The sequence below is a fragment of the Saimiri boliviensis genome, chromosome 12 (genome assembly GCF_048565385.1).
Source record: "Saimiri boliviensis isolate mSaiBol1 chromosome 12, mSaiBol1.pri, whole genome shotgun sequence".
Taxonomy (NCBI): Eukaryota; Metazoa; Chordata; class Mammalia; order Primates; family Cebidae; genus Saimiri; species Saimiri boliviensis.
In genome coordinates, this window is record NC_133460.1 from 103,496,938 (window position 1) to 103,521,986 (window position 25,049).

Sequence of the window (25,049 nt, forward strand, 5' to 3'; positions counted from 1 at the left end):
AATGGCAAAGTGCAGCTGAGCAGGCAGCTCAGCGACCAGCCTGAAGTACCCAGCAGCATGGTAGTACAACATTCAGGTGGGTCACGGATGAGAGAAGATTCCGCAGAATGGGAGGCAGGGAAGAGACAGTGAGGGCAGACAACTCTTTTAAGGTGTCTGGCTATAGCCAGGCGCGGTGGCGGGGGCCCAGCTACTCAGGAGGCTGAGGTGGGTGGGTCCCTTCAGCCCAGGAGTTTAAGGCTGCAGTGAGCTACGGTTGTGCCACTGTACTCCAGCCTGGGTGACAGCAATTTCCTGTCTCTAATGTGGCAGGTGTCAAGCACTTTATTTTTGAGATAGTCTCTGTTGCCCAGGCTGGAGTGCAGAGGCACGATCTTGGCTCACTACAACCTCTGCCTCCTGGGTTTAAGTGATTCTTCTGCCTCAGCCTCCCGAGTAGCTGGGAATACAGGTGCGCACCACCACACCCGGCTGATTTTTGTATTTTTAATAGACACAAGGTTTCACCATGTTGGCCAGGCTGGTCTCGAACTCATGACCTCAGGTGATCCACTGGCCTTGGCCTCCCAAAGTTCTGGGATTACAGGTGTGAGTCACTGTACCTGGCTGACAAGCAGTTTACATACTTCAGGGAAGGACCCAGCAGACAGAGGCTGCAGAGCACAGCCCTGAGGAAGCAGAGAGGGGCCCAGAGACGGGAGGACGCTGGCCTTGCATGGAGGAAGGATGGGTGTGGGTGTGGGTGCAGGACGGGAGGCTTCACTGCTGACCTTGGTTTCCTGGCAGAGGAGGCAGGGTCCTTTGGCAGAGAGGAGACAGGAGGCACTGGGTGAGGGCAGCAAAGGTTTTAAGTAGCCTTCTAGAATGGAGGACGCTGAGTAAGGAAACAAGATTGCTTTTGGGGTTGGAGGCCGTAAACAGCTCCCCAGGGGTGTGTGTTCCACTTGAGACGGGCTATCCATTTAACGCCTGTGTCCTGGGCACGGTGGACTCTTTGTGTTCTTTCTTCAAATACTCAACTTGAGACAGGTTTATTAATTAGTGATTTCACAGTATCCTTTCACAGGCTGAGACTCACTGCAACCATCCCCTCAACAACCCCCAAGGTGTCAGATGGGGGTCCCTTCCTGCTGTCTTCTCTAGCCAGCCTTAAAAACCCCAGACAGACCAGCCTGGGAACGATCTCAGTGTGGAATTTTAAGTCACCTTGTCAGCACAGACACCTCTGGGGTTCCCAGAAGACCTGTGGCAGAGTTCTCTAAACCGAACCTGGAGAGGGCAAGGTTTTCAGGCAGGAACCATAGACATTCACCTAAAACTCACGCCTACAACCCTCTGTGATAAAAGAGTTCCGTTTCTTCTGTTAAAGACTGAATATCCTCTTCCAGATGACTGCACTGTATCTGAAAAATAGTTAAATTCATATTTCTATTAATAGTTTTTCTTGCCTCAGAAGCCAAGTTAAAAAACAAATCATTTTCTGAAAGCAACCATTTCACAGTACATCTTTTTCAATAATGTATAATCCATAGCAGAAAATGTAACCTATTTTCTTTTAAATCACCCAAGTAGTAAAGGAACTTCTTTTAAACTTTTTTTTTTTTTTTTTTTTTGAGACAGAGTCTTGCTCTGTTGCCCAGGCTGGAGTGCAGTGGCACGATCTCAGCTCACTGCAACCTCCACCTTAGAGGTTCAAGTGATGCTCGTGCCTCAGCCACCCGAATAGCTGGGACTACAGGCACGCATCACCACCCTTGGCCTATTATTGTTGTTTACATTTGTTTATAATTGAAAGTTTTCATTAAAAAGCTTTAAGATGGCTGGGCACAATGGCTCATGCGTGTAATCACAACACTTTGAGAGAGGCTGAGACAGGTAGATCACTTGAGGCCGGGAGTTCAAGACCAGCCTGGCTAACATGGTGAAACCCCATCTCTACAAAAAATACAAAAATTAGCCAGTCATGGTAGCACATGCCTATAGTCCCAGCTACTCTGGTGGCTGAGGCACAAGAATTGCTTGAACTTGGGAGGTGGAAGTTACAGTGAGCTGAGATCAGGAGGATCACTTGAGCTGGGGAGTTTGCAATCAGCCTGGGCAATATAGTGTGACCCCATCTATACAAAAAAATAAAAAATTATCCAAGTGTGGTGGTACGTTTCTGTAGTCCTAGCTACTTGGCAGTCTGAGGCCAGGGGATCACTTGAGCCTGGGAGTCAAGGCTGAAGTAAGCTGTGATCATAACTGCCCTCCAGCCTGAACAAGAGTGAAACCCTGTTTCAAACATACAAACAAAAAATAAATGTAGAAAGAATGTAATGAACTCAGCCCAACGGGGTATTTTCAAAGTACAGCAAGCATGTCTTGGCACCTGGGGCTGAGGTTGAGATCTCATGCATGAGACTGACTCCCTTTCCCGCCCCAACTCTGGCCTCTGGGAGTTCTGGCCCTTCCAACCTTGCATGACTCGCCTGCTGCCCACCTCCTCGGCCTAGCTGTGTAGGCCCTGGCACCTGGCCCCCAGGATCCTGCCCATTCCTTGCAGCCTCCCCACCCTCCACTGGGTATGAACTTTTCCCTCTCCACTCAAGTGATCCTCTCACCACAGCCTTTTGAGTAGCTGGGATTACACGTATGTGCCACTTCACCCCACTAATTTTATTTTTATTTTTTTGAGACAGGGTCTCACTCTGTGGGCCCACTGTAGCCTTGACCTCCCATGCTCAGGTGATCCTCCTACCTTATCTGCCTGAGTAGCTGGGACTACAGGTACATACCACCATGCCTGGCTAATTATTATTATTTTCTTTTCTTTTAAAAAATTTTGTTTCAGCCGGGCGCGGTGGCTCAAGCCTGTAATCCCAGCACTTTGGGAGGCCGAGGCGGGTGGATCACGAGGTCGAGAGATCGAGACCAACCTGGTCAACATGGTGAAACCCCGTCTCTACTAAAAATACAAAAAATTAGCTGGGCGTGGTGGCGCGTGCCTGTAATCCCAGCTACTCAGGAGGCTGAGGCAGAATTGCCTGAACCCAGGAGGTGGAGGTTGTGGTGAGCTGAGATCGCGCCATTGCACTCCAGCCTGGGTAACAAGAGTGAAACTCTGTCTCAAAAAAAAAAAAAAAAAAAAAAAAAAAAAAAAAAAAAAATTTTGTTTCAGAATAGGGATGAGGTCTGGGGTGATCTCGATCCCTGAGCTCAAGTGATCCTCCCACCCTGGCCTCCCAGAGTGCTGGGATTACAGGTGTGAGCCAATGTGCCCGGCCAATAATTATTTTTAGCAGAGACATGGTCTTGCTATGTTGCCCTGGCTGGTCTTGAACTCTGGGACTCAAGTGATCTTCCCACCTGGGCCTCCCAGAGTGGTGGGATTACAGGCATGAGCCACAGCACCCAGCCTAATTTTCAGAACATTTTTTGTAGAGACAGGGTCTCAGTACATTGCCCAGGTTGTTCTAGAACTCCTGGCCTCAAGCATTCTTCCCACCTTGGCCTCCCAAAGTGTTGGCATTACAGATATGAGCCACCATGCCTGGCCTGAAATTTTATTCTGAGATACTGTCTAACTCCCCAACCTCCCGCCTACAGCACAGTAATAAGCATAACTATTTGAAACTTCTACGTTGTGCTGGCATAGTTGCTTGAATGAATGATCCTACAACCTAAACCTATAAAATCTGGGATCTGAACAAGATCATTCCATAAATATAAATGCTTTTGAAGGCATATATATTTATAGTGACAGAAACAAGCACTTGAAAATTTTAGTCAAGAAACTGCTAATATCTGCTAGCATCAATAATATCCTTGACATCTGCTAGAAATTTCTGGCAGAGCTTTGGACATTAAAAAAAGCTGGCTTTCTGACTTAAAAAAATAATGTCCTTGCTACCTCCTAAGCAACAATCCTTTGCAGAGATGTCATTACCTTCAGCTCTCTTTAACAGATAAGGAAACTAAGCAAGTTGACCAAGGTCATGGAGAAGCTCAATCTGAGTCCAGGCAGTCTGACTCATCCTAAATTACATTATGAATTATCTACAGAACTGGGCTGTCCAGTAGCCACTAAGCACACAAGAGTACCTCATTTAAAATTTAACTTGGCCGGGCGTGGTGGCTCACACCTGTAATCCCAGCACTTTGGGAGGCCAAGGCAGGCAGATCACCTGAGGTCAGGAGCTCGAGACCAGCCTGACCAGTACAGAGAAACCCCATCTCTACTAAAAATACAAAATTAGCCAGGCATGGTGGTACATCCCTGTAATCCCAGCTACTTGGGAGGCTGAGGCAGGAGAGTCACTTGAACCTGGGAAGCGGAGGTTGCCATGAGCCAAGATCGTGCCATTGCCCTCCAGCCTGGGCAACAAGAGCAAAACTCTGTCTCTAAATAAGTCAATAAAATTTAAGTTAATTTACAATTCAGTTTCCTAATCATACAAGCCTCTCTTGAAGCGCTCAGTAGCATATGTAGCTCATGGCTACCATACTGGACAGCACCAAGCTATTATAGAACATTTCCATCACTGCAGAAAGTTCCACTGGACAGGGTATAGTTATAGAGCATTCTGGAGTATTTAAAATTTCTTTCTTTCTTTTTTTTTTTTTTGAGATGGAGTTTCGCTCTTGTTACCCAGGCTGGAGTGCAATGGCGTGATCTCGGCTCACTGCAACCTCCGCCTCCCGGGTTCAGGCAATTCTCCTGCCTCAGCCTCCTGAGCAGCTGGGATTACAGGCACACGCCACTATGCCCAGCTAATTTTTTGTATTTTTAGTAGAGATGGGGTTTCACCATGTTGACCAGGATGGTCTCGATCTTTTGACCTCATGATCCACCCGCCTCGGCCTCCCAAAGTGCTGGGATTACAGACGTGAGCCACTGCGCCCGGCTTAAAATTTCTTTAATTAAATATTTTTTAAAGATTTCTTTTTATGCTCCAGAAAAAAAATGCTTATGAAATACTGTTAAAGAAAAACAGAACCCAAAACTGCACCAAGAGATTTGAGAGATAGAATTAAATATAAGTATCAATTCAGTCAACCCTTGGATAATACAAGTTTGAAAGATGCCAGGTCAACTTATACATTGATTTTCTTCCCCCTCAGTCACCCCTGAGACAGCAAGACCAACCCCTCCTCCTCCTCCACAGCCTCCTCAACATGAAGATGACGAGGATGAAGACCTTGATCCTCACTGGAACTGATGACTCACTTTCACTTAATGAACAGTAAATACATTTTCTCCTTAAGATTTTTTTTTTTTTTTTTTTGAGATAGACTCTCACTCTGTCACCCAGGCTGGAGTGCAATGTCACGATCTTGGCTCATTGCAACCTCCACCTCCCCAGGTTCAAGCGATTCTCCTGCCTCAGCCTCCCGAGTAGCTGCTATTACAGGCACCACCACACCTAACTACTTTTTATATTTTTAGTAGAGTTGGGGTTTTACCATGTTGGCTAAGTTGCTCTTGAATTCCTGATCTCAAGTTACCCACCTGCCTCAGCTTCCCAAAGCTTTTTTATTTATTTATTTATTTTAAGATGGGGTTTCACCATGTTGGTCAGCCTGGTCTTGAACTCCCGATCTCAGGTGATCCACCCGCCCTGGCCTCCAAAGTACTTGGATTACAGGCGTGAGCCACCACACCCGAAAGCTTCTTTTTACAGGCATGAGCCACTGCGCCTGGCCTGATTTTCTTAACATTCTGTTTTTCTCTAGTTTATTGTATGAATATAGCATATAACACATATAACATATAAAATATGTGTTACTTGATTTTTTATGTTATTGGTAAGCCTTTCAGTCAGCGGTAGGCTATTAATAGTTTAAGTTTTTGGGGAGTCAAAGGTTATACTTGGATTTTTGACTCCTAACCCCCAGGCTGTTCAAAAGTCAACTGTATTTTGTTTGTTTGTTTGTTTTTAAGAGATGGGGTTTCACCACATTGGCCAGGCTTGTCTTGAACTTCTGACCTCAACTGCAACCACCGTCTCCTGGGTTCAAGCGATTCTCCCGTCTCAGCCTCCCAAGTAGCTGGGATTACAGGCACCTGCCAGCATGCCCTCCTAATTTTTGTATTTTAGTAGAGACAGGGTTTCACCATGTTGGCCAGGCTGGTCTTGAACTCCTGACCTCAGGTGATCCACCTGCCTTGGCCTCCTCAAGTGCTAAGATTACAGGTGTGAGCCACCACACCCGGCAGGTATTTTGTTTCATTATTTTAGTTTTTTGAAATAAGGTCTCACTCTCACCCAGGCTGGAGTGCAGTGGCACAATCACGACTCACTGCAGCCTCAACCTCCTGGACCCAGGTAATCCTCCCACCTTAGCCTCCTGAACAGCCGGGACAACAGGTGTGCATTGCCACACCCAGCTAATTTGTGTATTATGTTTTGTAGAGATGAGGGCCTCACTATGTTGCCCAGGCAGGTCTTGAACTCCTGGATTCAAGCAATCCTCTCACCTTGGCCTCCGAAAGTGCTGAGATTACAGATGTGAGCCACTGCACCTCGTCTTGTTTTATACTTTTGTAAACTTTTTGCAGATTTTTTTAGAAGAATAATTTATTTTACTCTTACAACTACAAAATAAAAACCTTTTAGAGAAAAGTGAAATGGGGGACACTTACCCGTCCAATCTGTGGAAACAAACTAAAAGAAATTGGCAACATCAGTCCCATTGACCCGACAGTACAAGCCAGTTTCCAGATCCACAATGACCCTGCGTTTGTCAGTAAAAACGGGGTCCTGTAAGAGACAAGGCACAGCTCACAAGTCATATTAAACTATCAGGGCTTGTTTATTTTTTGAACAGCTAGATTGGGGCCTGTTTTTTAAAAAATATTTAGTGCAGGCCGGGCGCGGTGGCTCAAGCCTGTAATCCCAGCACTTTGGGAGGCCGAGGCGGGTGGATCACGAGGTCGAGAGATCGAGACCATCCTGGTCAACATGGTGAAACCCCGTCTCTACTAAAAAATACAAAAAATTAGCTGGGCGTGGTGGCGCGTGCCTGTAATCCCAGCTCCTCAGGAGGCTGAGGCAGGAGAATCGCCTGAACCCAGGAGGCGGAGGTTGTGGTGAGCCGAGAACGCGCCATTGCACTCCAGCCTGGGTAACAAGAGCGAAACTCTGTCTCAAAAAAAAAAAAAAAAAAAAAAAAATTTAGTGCACCTGAACAGCTGGATTGGGGCCTGTTTTCTGTTTTTGAGTCTTCCTCTGTCACCAGGCTGGAGTGCAATGGTGTGATCTTGGCTCACTGCAACCTGCATCTCCCGGGATCAAGCGATTCTCGTGCCTCAGCCTCCTGAGTAGCTGGGATTACAGGCATGCACCACCACATCTGGCTAATCTTTGTATTTTTAGTAGAGATGGGGTTTCACCATGCTGGCCAGGTAGGTCTCGAACTCCTGGCCTCAAGTGATCTGCCTGCCTTGGCCTCCCAAAGTGCTGGGATTACAGGGGTGAGCCACTGAGTCCAGCCTAGGGCCTGTTTTCAGTGGCTGAGCTTCTGCTCTCCGATGGCAAATTCCATCCTGCGTCCCGCTGCAGGCCCATTCAAGTCACCAACAGGCAAGAAGAGCGGCTGCATCCGTGTGCATCAGGCATGGTGTTCAACATGTCACCAGCACTTGCTCGCTTGGTACCTCCATAGCCTTCTGAGCTTTGCATTATTTTCATCCCCTTCATACAAATGAGAAAACGAAGGCCTGGACTGGTGAAGTAAAGTAACTTGTCCAAAATCCCACAGCTCAAAAGCTGCTCACAGATTCCAGAGCCTGTGCCCTCTGGGCTATTCTGACCTGGATGTGACATCCTGACTTTGACCTTCAGAGAGTGTAAGAGACAAAGAACGTGGTCTCTACCCTGGGGCAGGGCTTTGAGAGAGCCAAGTTAGAAGATCCACTAAGGACACTCCAGCTTGGGAACCACCTACTGTCATGGCTCTGGGATGGTGCTTCTGGGAGGTCACTTGATGGCTCAGTCCTTCCAGGCACCTCCATGCCCACTGAGAAATGGACCCTTTCTCCCTCCCAGGCAGCCTGTGCTATGCAAGTAGGCCTCATGGGATGTGGGCCCAGCTTTAACAGGAGCTCCAGCCAGAACAGCCCAGGAGTGCCTGCTGGAGCAAAAGTCTCTGCGCCCATCCAGCTTGATCATGCTTGGGGAAGTAATGGTTGGCTCTGCCCAGGCTGGCTGCCGGCCTCCGTCCTTCTTTTTTTTTTTTTTAGATCAAGTTTCACTCTATTGCCCAGGCTGAAGTGCAATGGTGTGATCTCGGCTCACTGCAACCTCTGCCTCTCAGGTTCAAGTGAGTCTCCTGCCTCAGCCTCCCGGGTAGCTGGGATTACAGGCGCCTGCCACCATGCCCAGCTAATTGTTCTATTTTCAGTAGAGATAATGTTTCACTATGTTGGCCAGGCTGGTCTCGAACTCCTGACCTCAGGTGATCTGCCCGCCTCAGTCTCCCAAAGTGCTGGGATTACAGGCATGAGCCACCACGCCCGTCCCATCCCTCCTTCTTGGAAATGTGCTCCACGTGTGGTCCTAGCAGGCGATTCCCAGCGTCGCGCACACTGGAGGGGAGATGTGCAGTGCCAAACGCACAACCCAACTCAGGCCCACAGGATCCTTACCCAGGAGTCCGCCCTGAGGGGAAGACATTCCTGCCTCCCCTGGGGCTTGCTGTGTTCCACCTCTGATCAGGTGGCTATGAAGCTATGAGCTAGGAGTCACTAGCAAGTGGGACCCTCATCAGTATGAGGAAGCCAATCTGGCAGGAGAGAAGGAGCCAACACCCATGAGGGTGAGAGGGAGACATGCGCAGCAGGGGAGCTTCTGTTCAAGCTGCCACGGGCTGCATTCTTCGCCAGTTCCGGTCCCTAAAGCCCCACATCTCCCCTCGGGCCTGAGCTCTTGTAGGTTAGGTTTCTCTAACTGATGGCCACAGAAACCCTGACTGATGCCCAGGTCCTCCACCTCATGGGCCATTTCTGGCTTCTTAAAAGGGATGAATCTGAGTCCGAAGTCGCTGAAGCTCATTTAAAACATGCTTGGATGAGGGTGCGGAGGGGAGGGATTAAGCAATATTCACAGCACATCAGAGCTGGGAGAACCTGCACATCACTGAAGCCCTGCATTCTAGAGGTGAGGAAATGGCCGTGGAAGGGCCTTGGTTACGCCAGTGATGCAGGGTAACTGGGGGCAGAGCCTGGGCTGGATTCCCCATTCAGTGGAATCCGCACACCTGGATTTCCACACCTGCCCCAATCAATCGGACTGTCTTAGCTATGATGAGTGTTTATGGGAAGGTTACTGAGCTAACCTCTTCCCATCCTTCACCAGGGTCAGTATCTGACAGGTTTTATAAGAATTTGACTTTCAAAATGTTTTTTCCTACCTGGGGATATGAGCGTGCCTCTTACCTTTTAAAGAAGTAGGTGAAGACTTCAGGAATCACAGCTGAGGTCCCAACCAGCACTCCCCTGGATACTGCCGTTTCTCTAACAGCCTAGCAAAAATGAAAAGAAAGCAGCTTAGGCCAGGCACGGTGGCTCATGCCTGTAATCCTAGCACTTTGGGAAGCTGAGGTAGGCGGATCGCTTGAGGTCAGGAGTTTGAGACTAGCCTGGCCAACATGGTGAAACCCTGGTCTCTACCAAAAAATAAAATTAGCCATGTGTGGTGGCATGTACCTGTAGTCCCAGCTACTCAGGAGGGTGAGGCACAAGAATCACTTGAACGTTGGGGGCAGATGTTGCAGTGAGCTGAGATCACACCACTGCACTCCAGATTCGGCAATAGAGTGAAACTCTGTCTCAAAAAAGAAAAAAAAAAAAGCCTAGTACAGGAGCAAGACAATTTCCAGGGATCCCAAAAATCCTGTCAGAAACAGGCAACAGCAACCCTCCCTTCTCACTAAGAAAAAGAACACCCGTGGGAAGAGGCGGAGGGGACGCCTTCCCTGCACCTTTCCACGTACAGGTGTGTAGAGGTCGGCTGCATTTGGTGCAGGAATAGCTGAGAGGCGACTCACCTCCTCCTGACTTCACAGTGCTCTCCGTCCATCTGCCAAATCACCCCCAAGAAACTATCCGCTGAGTACAAGCAAAGGTGGCTTCTAGACAAATCCTCACGGAGAACCAAATTGTTCCTTGGTGGAAATGCTAGATTGGCCACGGAGGTTTGCTCCGTATTTCCCTTCCAAGCCAGGTCTCTGCCACTGGCTCCTGATCTGGCTCAGCAGCGACTCCCACACCTGCTAGTGGGGGAGCCTCCAAATGCCCAGCTCTGAGGACGCAGGCACAGCACGGGACCCACATGAGGCTGCCTGTCCGTACCCACGTTTCATATAGTGAATTAAAAGTGTTACACTAAAAAATTGTGTTATATACAGGTTATAAAATTTTTGTGATCATTTCTATATATATCAAACATTTAAACATACAATTTACTGCATGGGTGATATGCACAAAACCATGTACCCTCAAGGGCACTTCAAGGGACTTGTAAGGGAAATCCTGACCAAACAGCTCACGTTAACTGTATTACTACTTTTATTTGTTTATTTTTAGAGACAGGGTCTCACTCTGTCATCCAGGCTGGAGTACAGTGGCGTGATCATGGCTCACTAAAGTGTCGACCTCCCAGGCTCAAGTGATCCTCCTACCTCAGCCTCCCAAGTAGCCAGGATCACAGGTACGCCCCACCAAGCCCAGCTAACTTTTTGATTTACAGCAGAGATGTGGTCTCACTATGTTGCCCAAGCCAGTCTTGACTTCCTGGCCTCAAGCGATCCTCCTGCCCCAGCCTCCCAAGTAGCTAGCATGTTAACTTTAGAATCCACCCCTGGGTAAGACACACCACCACAAACAGCACACTGTGTGCTCAAGAGGAGCAGGCACACCTGCCCCGTCCTTCCCTGAACTCTGTTCCTTCCATTTCTAGCTTCCCACAATTGGCTTTGACCTACCTTGCCAGCTCCTCCTACCGCCTGGCCCCTGCTCTCTGTTCACACCTCTGCCCTGCTACGGGTGACAGTCACGCTCATGCAGTTCCCTCTGCAGGGAATGCCTTCCACCCAAAAAAACAGAGGAAAGCTGAGGAGGGCTGTTTTTAAAATAAGGTCTCAGGGGCCAGGCATAGTGGCTCACACTTGTAATCCCACCACTTTGAGAGGCTGAGGCGAGCAGATCACCTGAGGTCAGGAGTAAAGCCCAGCCTGGCCAACATGGTGAAACCCCAACTCTACTAAAAATACAAAAATCAGCCAGGCATGGTGGCTCATGCCTATAATCCCAGCTCCTCGGGAGGCTGAGGCAGGAGAATCACTTGAATCCAGAAGGTGGAAGTTGCAGTGAGCCAAGATCACACCACTGCACTCCAGCCTGGGTGACAGAGTGAGACTCAGTCCCTAAAATAAAATAAATAAAACAAAATATAGAAGTCTCAGGGATGTAAAGTAAAACTGCTTGACTTCTGGAAAGGAAAAGCGGCTGCTGGTGTGCTGTGTTTCCGCGTCAGTGGGATGAGGCCCGCCTCTCTCCATTGATCCCATGTTTAGGAAGGACACTCCAAGTAAGATGCCATCATTAGGAGGTGCTGAGTGCAAAGGAGTGGCTTATGGGGCCAGTCGGGGGAAACAACATCCAGGAATCACCTGAAATTTGACCAGCAGTGCCCTGTTACCATCAGATATTGCTGGTTATGCATTTTCTGAAATTGTAGCCAAAGAAAATCACCTTCCAGGGACAGGGAAGCGATAGAAGAATATTTATGCTTATGCATAGTTGCAGACACTTTACTCTTCAGAGAAAAAAATACTTTTTTTTTTTTTTTAGCAGATCAGCAAAGCTTTCCTTTGATCCTAATGTGCTGCTTATCCCCAAAATGAAGTTTCTTCTGGTGAGATGAAGACAGCCAGACAGGCCTGAGGCTACCTTCTGGCTGGGAGGCTGAGGCTCCTGGGGAGCAGGGGCTCTCAGTGGCCAACGGTGTGGGTCTCCAGAGCCTAGCACTGAGCCTGGCAGGCAGGAGGTGCTGGGAACAACTTGCTGATTTGATACTGGCCCTTAGCTGGGTGCAGTGCCTCACACCTCCCAGTGCTCTGGGAGGCCAAGGCAGGAGGATTGGTTGAGGCCAGGAGTACAAAAATTAGCCGACCGTGATAGCTCACGCCTGTAATCCCAGCTTCTTGGGAGGTTGAGGCAGGAGAATCACTTGAACTTGGGAGGCAGAGGCTGCAGTGAGCCAAGATCATGTGACTGACTGCACTCCAGCCTGGATGACAGAGCGAGACTCAGTCTCAAAAAAAAAAAAAAAAAAAAAAAAAAAAAGGAAGAAAGAAAGAAAAGAAAAGATTACCCTTCCCAATGTGGGTGGGCCTTATTTAATCAGTTGGAGGCCTTACAGGCAAAAACTGAGGTTTCCCAAAGAACTTCTGCCTCAAGACTGCAGCAGCAGCTCCTGCCCAAGTTTCCAGCCTCCAGGCCTGCCCTGCAGATTCCCACAATTGTGCAAGCCAATTCCTTAGAACAAATCTCTTATTAGACATGTACTGCCTGGGTGCAGTGGCACACGCCTGTAATTCCAGCACTTTGGTAGGCCAAGGCAGGAAGATCACTTGAACTCAGAAGTTTGAGATCAGCCTGGCCAACATGGTGAATACTCATCTCTACTAAAAAATACAAAAATAAGCTGGGTGCAGTGGTGTGTGCCCGTGGTCTCAGCTGCTTGAGAGGCTGAGATGGGAGGATTGCTTGAGCTCAGGAGGCAGAGGTTGCAGTGAGCCAAGACTGTACCACTGTATTTCAGCTGGGGTGACAAAGCAAGACCCTGTCTCAGAAAAAAAAGATATGTACATATATCCCATTGGTTCTGTTTCTCCAGAGAACCCAGATTAACACCCCATCTTTTACGTATCAGGGGGCAAAAGGCAAAATTTCTGTCAGCATGCTGAGGAAAGATGGGTAAAGAAAGGTTAAAGGCAGACATGAATTTGTTACTAGCTTTCAAACAGAAAAGTCAAGTCTTTGCCAAAAGGGTAAGCAGCTATAGCTCTATGCTGTCTCTCACCTTTTCCCCAGCAATTCTGGAATAACCTAGGACATGGCCTTCCTTGTCCATGACTGCAATCCCGTTAGCGGTCTCAAGACTTCGGCATGTTAAGACATTCATTGCACTTACTTGTGCTGTAGATGTAAAGAAGTAAAGAACACGCAACACGGGGTGAGTCTTGTTCCAGCAAAGGAACATCTCTTTGGCTGTCTGCCCACTTCAAGTCTCTTTCTCTGGCAGCTGCCCTTTCTTGACCCTTGGGTGGTCATCTGCAATGGACTGGGCCAACCACATGCTCTCCTGGGGCTGTGGAGGTGGGCTCAGAACTGCCGGCTGCTCAGTCTTGGATCCTGACCATAGCCTGAGACCAGCTTCTAGCAACCTTGCTTCCTTAGTGGAGTCCAGGAGAAACCCCAGGATCCTGGAAACATAACCCTCATCTTTGCTTGCTGTAAGGTTTCCTTTTTTTTTTGAGACAGTTTTGCTCTTATTACCCAGGCTGGAGTGCAATGGCGTGATCTCAGCTCACTGTAACCTCTGCCTCCCAGGTTCAAGCAATTCTTCTGCCTCAGCCTCCGAAGTAGCTGGGATTACAGGCATGTGCCATCACGCCCAGCTAATTTTTGTATTTTTTTTTTTTTGAGATAGAGTTTCGCTCTTGTTACCCAGGCTGGAGTGCAATGGCGCCATCTTGGCTCACTGCAACCTCCGCCTCCTGGGCTCAGGCAATTCTCCTGCCTCAGCCTCCTGAGTAGCTGGGATTATAGGCACACGCCACCATGCCCAGCTAATTTTTTGTATTTTTAGTAGAGACGGGGTTTCACCATGTTGACCAGGATGGTATCGATCTCTTGACCTCGTGATCCACCCGCCTCGGCCTCCCGAAGTGTTGGGATTATAGGCGTGAGCCACCGCGCCCAGCCTAATTTTTGTATTTTTAGTAGAGACAGGTGTCAACATGTTAGTCAGGTTGGTCTCAAACACCTGACCTCAAGGGATCTGCCTGGGACAGCCTCCCAAAGTGCTAGGATCACAGGTGTGAGCCACCATACCTGGCCAAAGTTGTAAGGTTTCCATAACACCATTTCCTCAATTTCACCACTGGTATCAGTCTGCCAACTCCTCAAACTGCTATGATTCCCAAACCCAAATTTGGAGCATGACATAGTAAACTTATAGGCTGGTAGAGTCAAAATATTCAGCTAATATCTCTGCCACTGACATTGGGTTGGAATTAACCACTTGCTCACTGTGTAACTCTAGGCAAGTTATTTAACCTTAAGCTCCCTGTGCCTCAGTCTCCTCATCTGTACATAGGAATATTTCCTACCCAAAAGTTGTTGTCAAGATTAAGTGAAATCATGTATGTAGAATGTTTGTACAGATAATCTTTAAAATGTAGGGCCAGGTGCGGTGGCTCATGCCTGTAATCTCAGCATTTTGGGAAGCCGAGGTGGGCGAATCACTTGAGGCCAGGAGTTCAAGACCAGCTTGGCCAACATGGTGAAAGCCTGTCTCTACTAAAAGTACAAAAAAAAAAAAAAATTTGCTGGGTGTAGTGGTACATGCCTGTAATCCCAGCGACCAAGGCAGAAGAACTGCCTAAACCCAGGAGATAGAGGTTGCAGTGAGCCGAGGTCATGCCACTGCACTCCAGCCTGGGTGACAGAGCAAGACTCCATCTCGAAAAAAAAAAAAATTTGTGTTTCCAGTCTTATGTTCATTCTTTGGTCATTAATGGGGTATCTACAGAAAGTATCACCTCTCAAACCAAAGACCTAATTTGGGCTTGGGGCCTGACAGGCTGCAAAGGGCACCTGTCATCAGTCACAATGTGCCAAGGGACCCAGGTGTCTCTGGAGATGAAGGAAGGCTCACAGACCACAAAGACACCCCACCCAGACTACAGGCTCTAGCATTTCCTGCTTACCCTGGATAGCTACAGGTAAAATTCTTTTCATAAAAAAGGTATTCGAGGCAAACTTCATCTGGATAAAGTTAGGCATTAACTAGAAAAGAAGAGAAAAAACTTACTGCACAGGACTGAAAAATGAGCAGAACCTACTCACTAGCAGAGAGTCCGCCCTGACCTAGTTCCTTTGACAAGTCAGATTCCTCTTCATGTATTTTTCAAATTCCTGCAACATGGAGGTCCTCTCCCTGTTCATCTAAGGAGTCAACAGGGCTTAGAGAGATATGTTAAGTTGTCGAGTCACAGAGCCATTAAAGGTTTGAGCGCCTAGGTTTGTCTGATGCTAACATCTCCATCTTTGACCACTACAATGTCCTGACATCCAAAGCAATACACAACTTATATAACATATTTGTGTAGCATAAACCAATTTTTAAAAAGATAACAGTACTGGCCAGGCATGGTGGCTCACCCTTGTAATCCCAGTACTTTGGGAGGCTAAGACAGGCAGATCACCTGAGGTCAAGAGTTTGAGACCAGCCTGACCAACATGGGGAAACCCCTTCTCTACTAAAAATACAAAAAATTAGCTGGGTGTGGTGGTATATGCCTGTAATCCCATCTACTCAGAAGGCTGAGGCAGGAGAATCACTTGAACCCAGGAAGCAGAGGGTGCAGTGAGCCGAGATCATGCCATTGTATTCCAGCCTGGGTGACAGAGAGGGACTCTGTCTCAAAAAAAAAAAAAAAAAAAAAGAAAGAAAGAAAATAGAAAAAATAAAAAGATGCTGGGCGCGGTGGCTCAAGCCTGTAATCCCAGCACTTTGGGAGGCCGAGGCGGGTGGATCACGAGGTCAAGAGATCGAGACCATCCTGGTCAACATGGTGAAACTCCGTCTCTACTAAAAATACAAAAAACTATCTGGGCGTGGTGGTGCGTGCCTGTAATCCCAGCTACTCAGGAGGCTGAGGCAGGAGAATTGCCTGAACCCAGGAGGCGGAGGTTGTGGTGAGCCGAGATCGCGCCATTGCACTCCAGCCTGGGTAACAAGAGCGAAACTCCGTCTCAAAAAAAAAAAAAGAAAAAAGAAAAAGATAACAGTATCAAGTATATGCCTGGAATCTTAGACTATTCACGTGATTATTTTGGGATAATAGGATTAAAGGTGACTTTTATTTCTTATTCATACTTTCGAAATTGTTTAAATTGGAACATAAATTTGAAATTGGAATAAATAAAGCTTTCCGGATTCTGAGGAATAAAGATTTGTCAGATTCTAAAAATACCTACTCCAAAGAAGCTTGAAGAAGCAAAGGCTGCCAACCCTAGGAATGATCTTTCTAGTGTATGACAAGTCTGAGGAGAAACAAAAGTACTTATTTAGCAAATATCACAGTTTTGCCCAGCAAAGATCATTTAAAAACAAACACATACAACCAACTCCGAAAGAAACAACACAAAACCATACATCCTCTGGGTCTCACAGTACTCACGTAACTTCTGTTTCCATTGGTGATGCTGAACGCTGTCAGGTACCCGTAGAGGTAAACCTGCCGAGAGGGGGCAAATGGATCCCATTTTGGTTTCAAGTGTAACAGAATTCAGCAATCATGAAACAGGAAGAATTGTTACCTTGGGTAAAATCATGGACTTGATCCCTTTTGGTGGCATCATTGAAAAAAATACCTTTTAAGAAGAAAGTGGAGAGGTTACAAGTGTTTAGTGGCCGGGGGGTGGGACATGCAGTAGCAAAGAACTTTCCAGGGCAGAGGGAGAACTGAGCCCCTAGGGACCTCGGGCAGGAGAGGCTGGTGGTGGGTGCATGGGCTTCAGGTCAGTTGACAAGGTTGAGTAAGCACCTGCCAAACACCAAACTAGTGGCTCCAGGACATCCAGGAGCACACAGCAGGCTGTGTCTCCAGGGTCTCAGTCCAGCAGGGTGGCTAAGATTTACACATCTGTTGGCCAGGCGTGGTGGCTCATGCCTGTAATCCCAGCACTTTGGGAGGCCAAATTGGGAGGATCACTTGAGGCCAGGAGTTCTTGACCAGCCTGACCAACATGGTGAAACTCTGTCTCTACTAAAAATACAGAAATTAGCTGGGTGTGGTGGTGCATACCTGTAATCCCAGCTACTAGGGAGGCTGAGGCAGGAGAATCACTTGAATCCGGGAGGCGGAGGTTGCAATGACCCAAGATCGTGCCACTGCACTCCAGCCTGGGCAACAAAATAAGACTCCATCGCAAAAACAAAACAAAACAAAACAAAAAAACCCCACATTTGCTAGGGGAAGCAGAGAGGAGCCTGTGGTGTGGAAAAGTACCTCCTAGGCTGGTGTGGTGGCTAATGGCTATAAACTCAACACTTTGGTAAGCCAAACTGGGAAGATTCCTTGAGGCCAGGAGTTTGAGACCAGCCTGAGAAACATAGCAAGACTCCATCTCTGCTAAAGATAAAAAAAATTAGCATGGCATAGTGATGAGTACCTGTAATCCCCTTTACTCAGGAGGCTGAAGTGGGGGGATCCCTTGAGCCTAAGAGTTTGAAGTTACAGTGAGCTATGATTCCATCACTGCACTCCAGCTTGGGCAACAGAGCAAGACTCTGTTTCAAAAAACAAAACACCAGTCCAGGCATGGTGGCTCACGCCTATAATCCCAGCACTTTGGGAGGCCAAGGTAGGCAGATCATCTGAGGTCAGGAGTTAGAGACCAGCCTGGCCAACATGGTGATCCCATCTGTACTAAAAATACAAATATTAGCTAGGTGTGGTAGAGGGCGCCTGTAATCCCAGCTACTCGGGAGACTGAGACAGAATTGCTTGAACGCAGGAGGTGAAGATTGCAGTGAGCTGAGATCGCGCCACTGCACTCCAGCCTGGGTGACAGAGTGCGACTCTGTCTCAAAACAAAAAAACAGAAAAGCAGCTCCCAAGAGCCAAGGTGGGAAAGCCTCATGGGGCAATGTCAGGTCCCAGGTGAGGGGCTGTGTGGGGGCGGACTTGGTGGAGAGGGGTTTGTGTAGGGAACACATCCTGACTCACTGGCCTCTTCTATGGTGCTCTGCTAATACTTGGGTATCCAGAAAAGGGATGACCTTGCAAAGCTGTGGACCTTCCAGAGGCCTGGATGCCTGACTCTCTGGGGGTACAGGGACAGGGAGGGAGTAGGGACAAGGACATATGAATGGCAACCATGGGTTATCAGTGGGGGTCCACAACCATCCAACAGGCAGTCATGGGGACAGGGGTCCGGGGCTGAAGGGACAAAGCCCAGGGTAGGAGGAAGGTGGTCATCTTCCCAAGCCCCTAGTCTCCTAACGGCAAGTGTCAATTTGCTCACCGCGGGTACCACGAAAGGCAGGAACGCTGTCAGGAAGAGAAGAGAGAAGGTATCAGTGACTGCAGCTGCCCAGGCTGAGGGGGCTAGAAGGGGACCACCCACCTGAACACCTCTTCCCTAGCTTTCAGAAGGCACAGACCTCAAAGGACATTTTCCACTCCATCTTTTTTTGCTTTCTAATAAAGTGGTGGGTCAAGCCTGTAATCTCAGCATTTTGGCAGGCTGAGGCTGGAGGACAGGTTGAGGCCAGGAGTTCGAGACCAGCCTCTATTTTGTAGAGATAGTGAGACCCCCATCTCCACAAAAAAATTTAAAGCCAGGTGTAGCAGCATGACCCTGTAGTCCCAGCTACTCAGGAGGCTGAGGCAGGAGGATCAGCTGAGCCCGGGAGTTGGAGGCTGCTTTGAGCTATTATGGTGCTGCTGCACTCTAGCCTGGGTAACAGAGTGAGATCCCATCTCTAATAAATGGTGGCTCACGCCTGTAATCCCAGGACTTTGGGAGGCCAAGGTGGGCAGATCACAAAGTCAGGAGCTCGAGACCAGCCTAGCAAACATAATGAAACCAGGTTTCTACTAAAAATACAAAATAATAATAAAATAATAATAATTAGCTGGGAGTGGTGGTGGGCACCTGTAATCCTAGCTACTCAGGAGGATGCAGCAGGAGATTTGCTTGAACCTGGGAGGCGGAGGTTGTAGTGAGCTGAGATCATGCCACTGCATTCCAGCCTGGGGTGACAGAGCAATACTTTGTCTCAAAAAAAAAAAAAAAAAAGAAAAAGAAATCCTACTGGGGGAATATTAAAGCAATGCAGGCAGTTTCTTTTCTTTTCTTTCTTTTTTTTTTGAGATGGAATTTCACTCTTGTTGCCCAGGCTGAAGTGCAATGGTGTGATCTTGGCTCACTGCAACCTCCGCCCCGGGTCCAAGAGATTCTCCTGCCTCAGCCTCCTGAGAGCTGGGATTACAGGCACCCACTACAATGCCCAAGTAATTTTTTGTATTTTTACCAGAGACGGTGTTTCACCATGTTGGCCAGGCTGTCTTGAACTCCTGACCTCAGGTGATCTGGCAGGCAGAGTTTTCTAAGTGTTACAAACTACATCATCCCAACCCACTTCTGAAAATTAGAGCCAACTCACCTGCAGGTCGAAAAAGATTGGGGATCAGGTTGCTGCTGTCAGGATGCACTGTTGACTTCAAGAAGAGAGATGCAAAGTTTAGCTGGATGTCTGGTTTTGTTATTTTAGGACACTAAAATTTAGAAAGAGGCTGAAACTTACAAGACTCCGCTTCCAAGCTTCTTGTATCTTAAAGGAGAAAAAAGAATAGCTTTGCTTCATTATAAAAATTTTTAAGAGACAAGGTCTTGCTCCATCACCCAGGCTGGAGTGCAGTGGCTTAATCATCACTCACTGAAGCACAGCCTCGAACTACTGGGTTCAAGCAATCCTCTCACCTCACCCTCATACCATTCCCAGCTAGCTGTTTAATTTTTAGTAGAGATGGGGTCTTGCTATACTGCCCAGGCTGGTCTCAAACTCTTGACATCAAGTCATCCTCCCAAAGCATTGGAATTACAGGAGTGAGTCATCACACTCAGCCTAGGAAAAAAAAAAAAAAAAAAAAAGCTTTTAAGGTGGCTCAGCTTTAAAGAATCTCTCTGCCAGTTTCGTTTCTGAGACCACCTTTGCTCTACATTTTAGAGAATGAAGGCCAGAGCTGTTTTCCACCACATTGGCGAACAAATCAAAATAAATGAATCATATGAATAAACAAATGAACTAATGGCAAGCAAAGAGATAAGCCACACAGAGAAACTGACCAGAACATTAAAAAGTCCCGTCTCAGGCCAGCACAATCGCTCACGCCTGTAATCCCGGCACTTTGGAAGTCTAGGGCAGGTGGATCACAAGGTCAGGAGTTTGAGACCAGCCTGACCAACGTGGTGAAACCCCATCTCTACTAAGAATACAAAAATTAGCTGGTGTGGTGGTGCACACCTATAATCCCAGCTACTCAGGAAGCTGAGGCACAAGAATCGCTTGAACCCGGGAGGCAGAGGTTGCGCTGAACCGAGACTGCACCACTGCACTCCAGCCTGGGCGACAGAGCAAGACACTGTCTCAAAAAAAAAAAAAAAGTCCTGTCTCTACTCTTGGAGAGGACCAACACCTAACTTATCCCTCATATGAGTCCCCGAATCCAGCTTGCCTCTGGCTCAGAGCAGAATGGGATGTGTACTGATGACACACTATGCCACGAGCCAAGTCACTTGCAACAGAGCCAACCTGTCGGCCCAGGGTCCCCAACACATTCTTAGAAAAAGTAAGTTAAATATGTAAGCTCTCCATAGGCTGCCTTGAGGAACTGGTGTTTGTGAGCTTTGGAAAGTCCCACACACTACAAGTTAGATAAGGAACAGTCCATTTGAGCCTATGGGCAGAAACACTGCCTGCAGTGGAAAATAAATTCTGACTTCAGAGGCCTGTCTGAATTCTGGAGTTTGCCATGGGCTGCAGAATTCAGCTGCATGAAATCTCCATGAATATCCACTGCACAGGAGGAACCTTGCTGTCTGGTTTATGGGACAGAACTCTAACTACATTTAAAAAACTAACCCAGTTTTGAAAAGCTCGTCCTCTGGGCGATATATAACAATGACAGCATTAATAGCCAATAGCTCAGTGGCTCCCAAGGGGCGGGGGGAGAAAAGAGACAGAGAGAGAGATTCACGGCCAAATTCCACCTGACTTCAGACCATGCAGCAGAACCATCTGAGGGCAACTATACCCAGCCTTGAACCAGCCAGACCTCAGCACGTGAAACATACCCTTTGGTCCTCCAAGGCGGATCTGGAGGCATATTCATTTGTGCACAATAGTTGCCTCAAGTTTTCTATACTTTCCTAAAATCAGATATCAAGAAGTCAAGCAATGATCTCAACATTGTTCAGGTTTATCCCCCGATGGAGGAATCACCAGCTCACTCACCAGCATGCCCTGGACTTCAACTGCATGCCCAATTTCAAGCCACATGGTGCCCTAGGCTCTCTACCCATTAGGATAGCCCTGACTGCCATGCAGATTTAGGCCTTTCTCCTCCTAGACGCTCTAGCAGCTGCCCACAATGGTGCTGTCACCTCTCCCACTCTCTGATGTCAACTGTCTCACTAAATGGTGCCACCATCCCCTGGCTGTGCATGTCAGAAACCCGGAATTCCTCTCTCACTCACTTCCATGTCTAATCAGTTCAGTCTTATTTCCTCTCTCTTTTTCTTTCTTCTTCTTATTTTTTTTTAAGAGACAGGGTCTCACTCTGTTGCCCAGGCTGGAGTGCAGTGGTGTGATCACAACTCACTGCAGCCTCAAACTCCTGGGCTTAAGTGATCCTCTTGCCTCAGCCTCCCAAGTAGCTGTGACTACAGGCACAACCCACCTACACTTGGCTAACTTTAAAAATTTTTATTTGTACAGATAGGATCTTGCTACATTGCCCAGGCTGGTCTCAAATCCTTACTCTTGAGAGATCCTTCCATCTCAGATTCCCAAAGTACTGGGATTACAGACATGAGCCACCACAGCTAGCCTCCATTTTTTAATTTGAGAAAAAAATAATTAAATATAAAGAATGGCCACATGCTATAATCCCCTCACCCAGAATTAACAACTGTAAACATTTGGTTATATTTGCTTCTAATTTTATTACATATTTTTTTTTTTTTTTGAGATGGAGTCTTGCTCTGTCACCCAGGTTGGCATGCAGTGGCATGCCCAATCTGGGTCACTCCAATCTCTGCCTCCAGGGTTCAAGCAATTCTCCTGCCTCAGCCTCCCGAGTAGCTGGGACTACAGGTACCTGCCACTACGCCCAGCTAACTTTTGTATTTTTAGTAGAGACAGGGTTTCACCATGTTGGCCAGGCTGGTCTCGAACTCCTGACCTCAAGTGATCTGCCCACCTCGGCCTTCCAAAGTGCTGGGATTACAGGCATGAGCCACTGAGCTCGGTCCTTTTTTTTTTTTAAAGACAGAATTTTACTCTTGTCGCCCAGGCTGTGACCAGATTAGCCAGTCTGTCCCCCATCATGTGGAAGATTTGTTTGATTCTCTCTGAATCACCAGCACCTGGTCTGGGCCTGATATTACCTGTTAAAGACATGCATGCTTTTCTTTTCTTCTTTTTTAGATGGAGTTTCACTCTTGTCACCCATACTGGAGTGCAGTAGTAGCATCATGGCTCACTGCAACCTCTGCCTCCTGGGTTCAAGCGATTCTCCTGCCTCAGCTTTCCGAGTAGCTGGGATTACAGGCACCCACCACCACACCCAGCTCATTTTGTATTTTTAGTAGAGACAGGGGTTTCACCATGTTGGTCAGGCTGGTCTCGAACTCCTGACCTCAGGTGATCCACATGCCTTGGCCTCCCAAAGTGCTGGGATTACAAACATGAGCCACAGTGTCCGACAGATGTATGCTTTTCTTTACCCCTTCCAATCTGACAAGCTCATTCAAAAGGAATAAACACAATAATATACACAGATTCTGTTATTACAACTACTTTTAAAATGTCCCTTTTAAAAGTAGCTGAAATAACTACAGGCCGGGCCTGAGGTCGGGAGTTTGAGACTAGCCTAACATGGAGAAACCCAGTGTCTACAGAAAAAAACAAAGTTAGCCAGGCATGGTGGCATATGCCTGTAATCCTAGCTACTTGGGAAGCTGAGGCAGGAGAATTGCTTGAATCCAGGAGCAGAGGTTGCTGTGAGCTGAGATTGCATCATTGCACTCCATCCTGGGCAACAAGAGCAGAACTCCAACTCAAAGAAAAACAAAAAAGAAAAGGGACATGTGTTAAGTTTCAAAATAAAATGTGAAATTCATTAGCTCTGAAAACAAGAAAATACTTACAACTGAAATGAACACATTTGTAGGATCTAATAATTCTGTCCATTGAAGAAATCGTTGAATAAAGGACTTAGGAGGAAGAAAAGCAACAGAGAAGTTAATGGCAACAGAAAAATAAAGATATAATAATAACAATTGGTTTTTTTTTTTTTTTTTTTTTTTTTTTTTTTTGAGAACCTGCAGCTAGGGTCTGCAATCTGCCTTTTACTGGCATCATCTCCTGGGATCCTCCCAAACTCCCCATTCTCCAGGTGAGGAAGCTGAGGCTGTGAGGGACTCATGAATGTACTCAAGGCAACACAGCCAGGAAATGACTCAGAAGTCTGTGCCCTTAACTGCTCAGTATCAAATTGCCCTTGAGGGTTAAAAGCCCAGACTTTGGGGTTCAAATGGCCCTAGGTTCGTATCTCACATATGACCTCAAAGCAATGTCCTAGAAGATTTCAGAGTCTGTGGCCTCACTCTCTGGTTGCTGTAAGGCTTCACTCCAGGGATAAAGGATGGATGCCCAATTAAGGGCTCAATGGTGCAGCTGGAGGGTCACACTAGGGAAAGGAGGTTTGCTCCATCAAGCCCCAAACTTTGCAGTGGCTCTGGCTTTAAGCCCTGGCTCTGCTAGAGCCACCTGAGCTCACTGTCCCTTCTCCATTTTCCCACCTAAAAAACAGGGCTGGACCTCACTTTAGGAGAGGCCTAAGAGAGAACCCCCTAAAGCCCTGATCTCCGATTCGCCACATACAGCTGAAGCCAGATCTGCTGCGGGTGTAACAGACGCAGGATTTGGAAGACTTTGTACCAAAAAAGCGAGTAAAATATCTCAGTAATGTTTTTACTGGTTACATGTTGAAATGTTAATATTTTGCACCTGTTGGGCTAAAAGCACTGTATTGTTAAAATTAATTTCAGCTGTTTATCTTGTTTAATGTGGCTACTAGAACATTTTTAATTGCCTCTGAGGCTCACATCGTATTTCTATTGGACTGTGCGGCCTTAGACGCCGCAGGGAGGTGAGTCCTGCTTATTTCCTGCCCAGAGGCGGCTTCCCAAAGCCTCGGGGGTCTCACCGAGAGTGGCTGAGCCTCCCAAGGTGGGACGGCCTGTTTCTCCCCAATCTGCTGCTCAGCCACAGCTCAGGAAGCAGGGAGCAGCCACCTGCGCGGACTGCGACCCTTCCAGAGGGCGATCTGGAGAGTGACCTTGTGGCTGTGGGCATCTGGCAAACTGGATTTCCCCTGCGTCCCTTCCCGCGGCCTAAGGGGGTCAGGCGAGTGGTGCGCGTTCCCAGCGCAACTCCGAGACCAGGAAACGGAGGCGGGGGACGACCACGTGGCCTGCCCAAGGTCACCCAGGCCAGCCCGACTCCACGCGGCCCGGCCCGCGCCCTCCCCGCCCCCAGCCGCGCCAGGTCCGGGCTGTACTTGGCGCTCGTTGATCCAGAAGCGCACGTTGGGCTCAATGAAGTAGGCGCCGGCGTCGCTGCCTCGTAGGAGCCGCTCGGGCTGCGCTTCGTCCTCCTGCTCCAGGGACATTTTGTGCTGGCTGGAGTGGCCGTCGCCGCCGCCGCCGCCGCCGCCGCCCGGCCGTGCGCGGAGGAGGAGTCAGGCGGCGAGCCCCGCCCCAGGCCGCGCGCACCCGCAGTTCCCGCCCCAGGGCCGCGCTCCCGGCAGCCAGTGTCTCCGCGCCTCGAGTGCCTTGCGCGCCCACTGTTCCCGCGAGCCCAGCTCTCGCACGGGCCACGTCCTCCCAACCCTGCTTGCCCTGCCCCGCACCTTTGGGGAGCCGGGCCGCCTCCAGGCCCCGAGGGGGTCACTATCGGAACCCCACATCACAGTACCTA

At 48.2% G+C, this 25,049-nt stretch overlaps 1 protein-coding gene across 3 annotated transcripts; it reads right to left on the reverse strand.

The window, feature by feature from the left end:
* Positions 1 to 993: 993 nt before the first annotated feature.
* On the reverse strand, positions 994 to 24,819 carry SFXN4 (sideroflexin 4). 3 transcript variants are annotated; one of them, XM_039465343.2, is made up of 14 exons: positions 24,631 to 24,819; positions 23,216 to 23,281; positions 21,140 to 21,214; positions 19,590 to 19,616; positions 19,449 to 19,503; positions 18,305 to 18,330; positions 16,595 to 16,648; positions 16,456 to 16,512; positions 16,253 to 16,318; positions 14,980 to 15,058; positions 13,068 to 13,183; positions 9,419 to 9,504; positions 6,626 to 6,743; positions 994 to 1,403 (listed from the first exon to the last, which is right to left on the reverse strand). In XM_039465343.2, the coding sequence occupies exons 1-14, from the start codon at positions 24,739 to 24,741 to the stop codon at positions 1,326 to 1,328; spliced, it is 1,014 nt and encodes a 337-aa protein (XP_039321277.1). In that variant the 5' UTR covers positions 24,742 to 24,819; the 3' UTR covers positions 994 to 1,325. The 3 variants fall into 3 exon arrangements, with proteins under 3 accessions (XP_039321277.1, XP_074239060.1, XP_074239059.1); XM_074382959.1 differs by lacking the exon at positions 21,140 to 21,214; XM_074382958.1 differs by lacking the exon at positions 16,253 to 16,318.
* Positions 24,820 to 25,049: the final 230 nt, after the last annotated feature.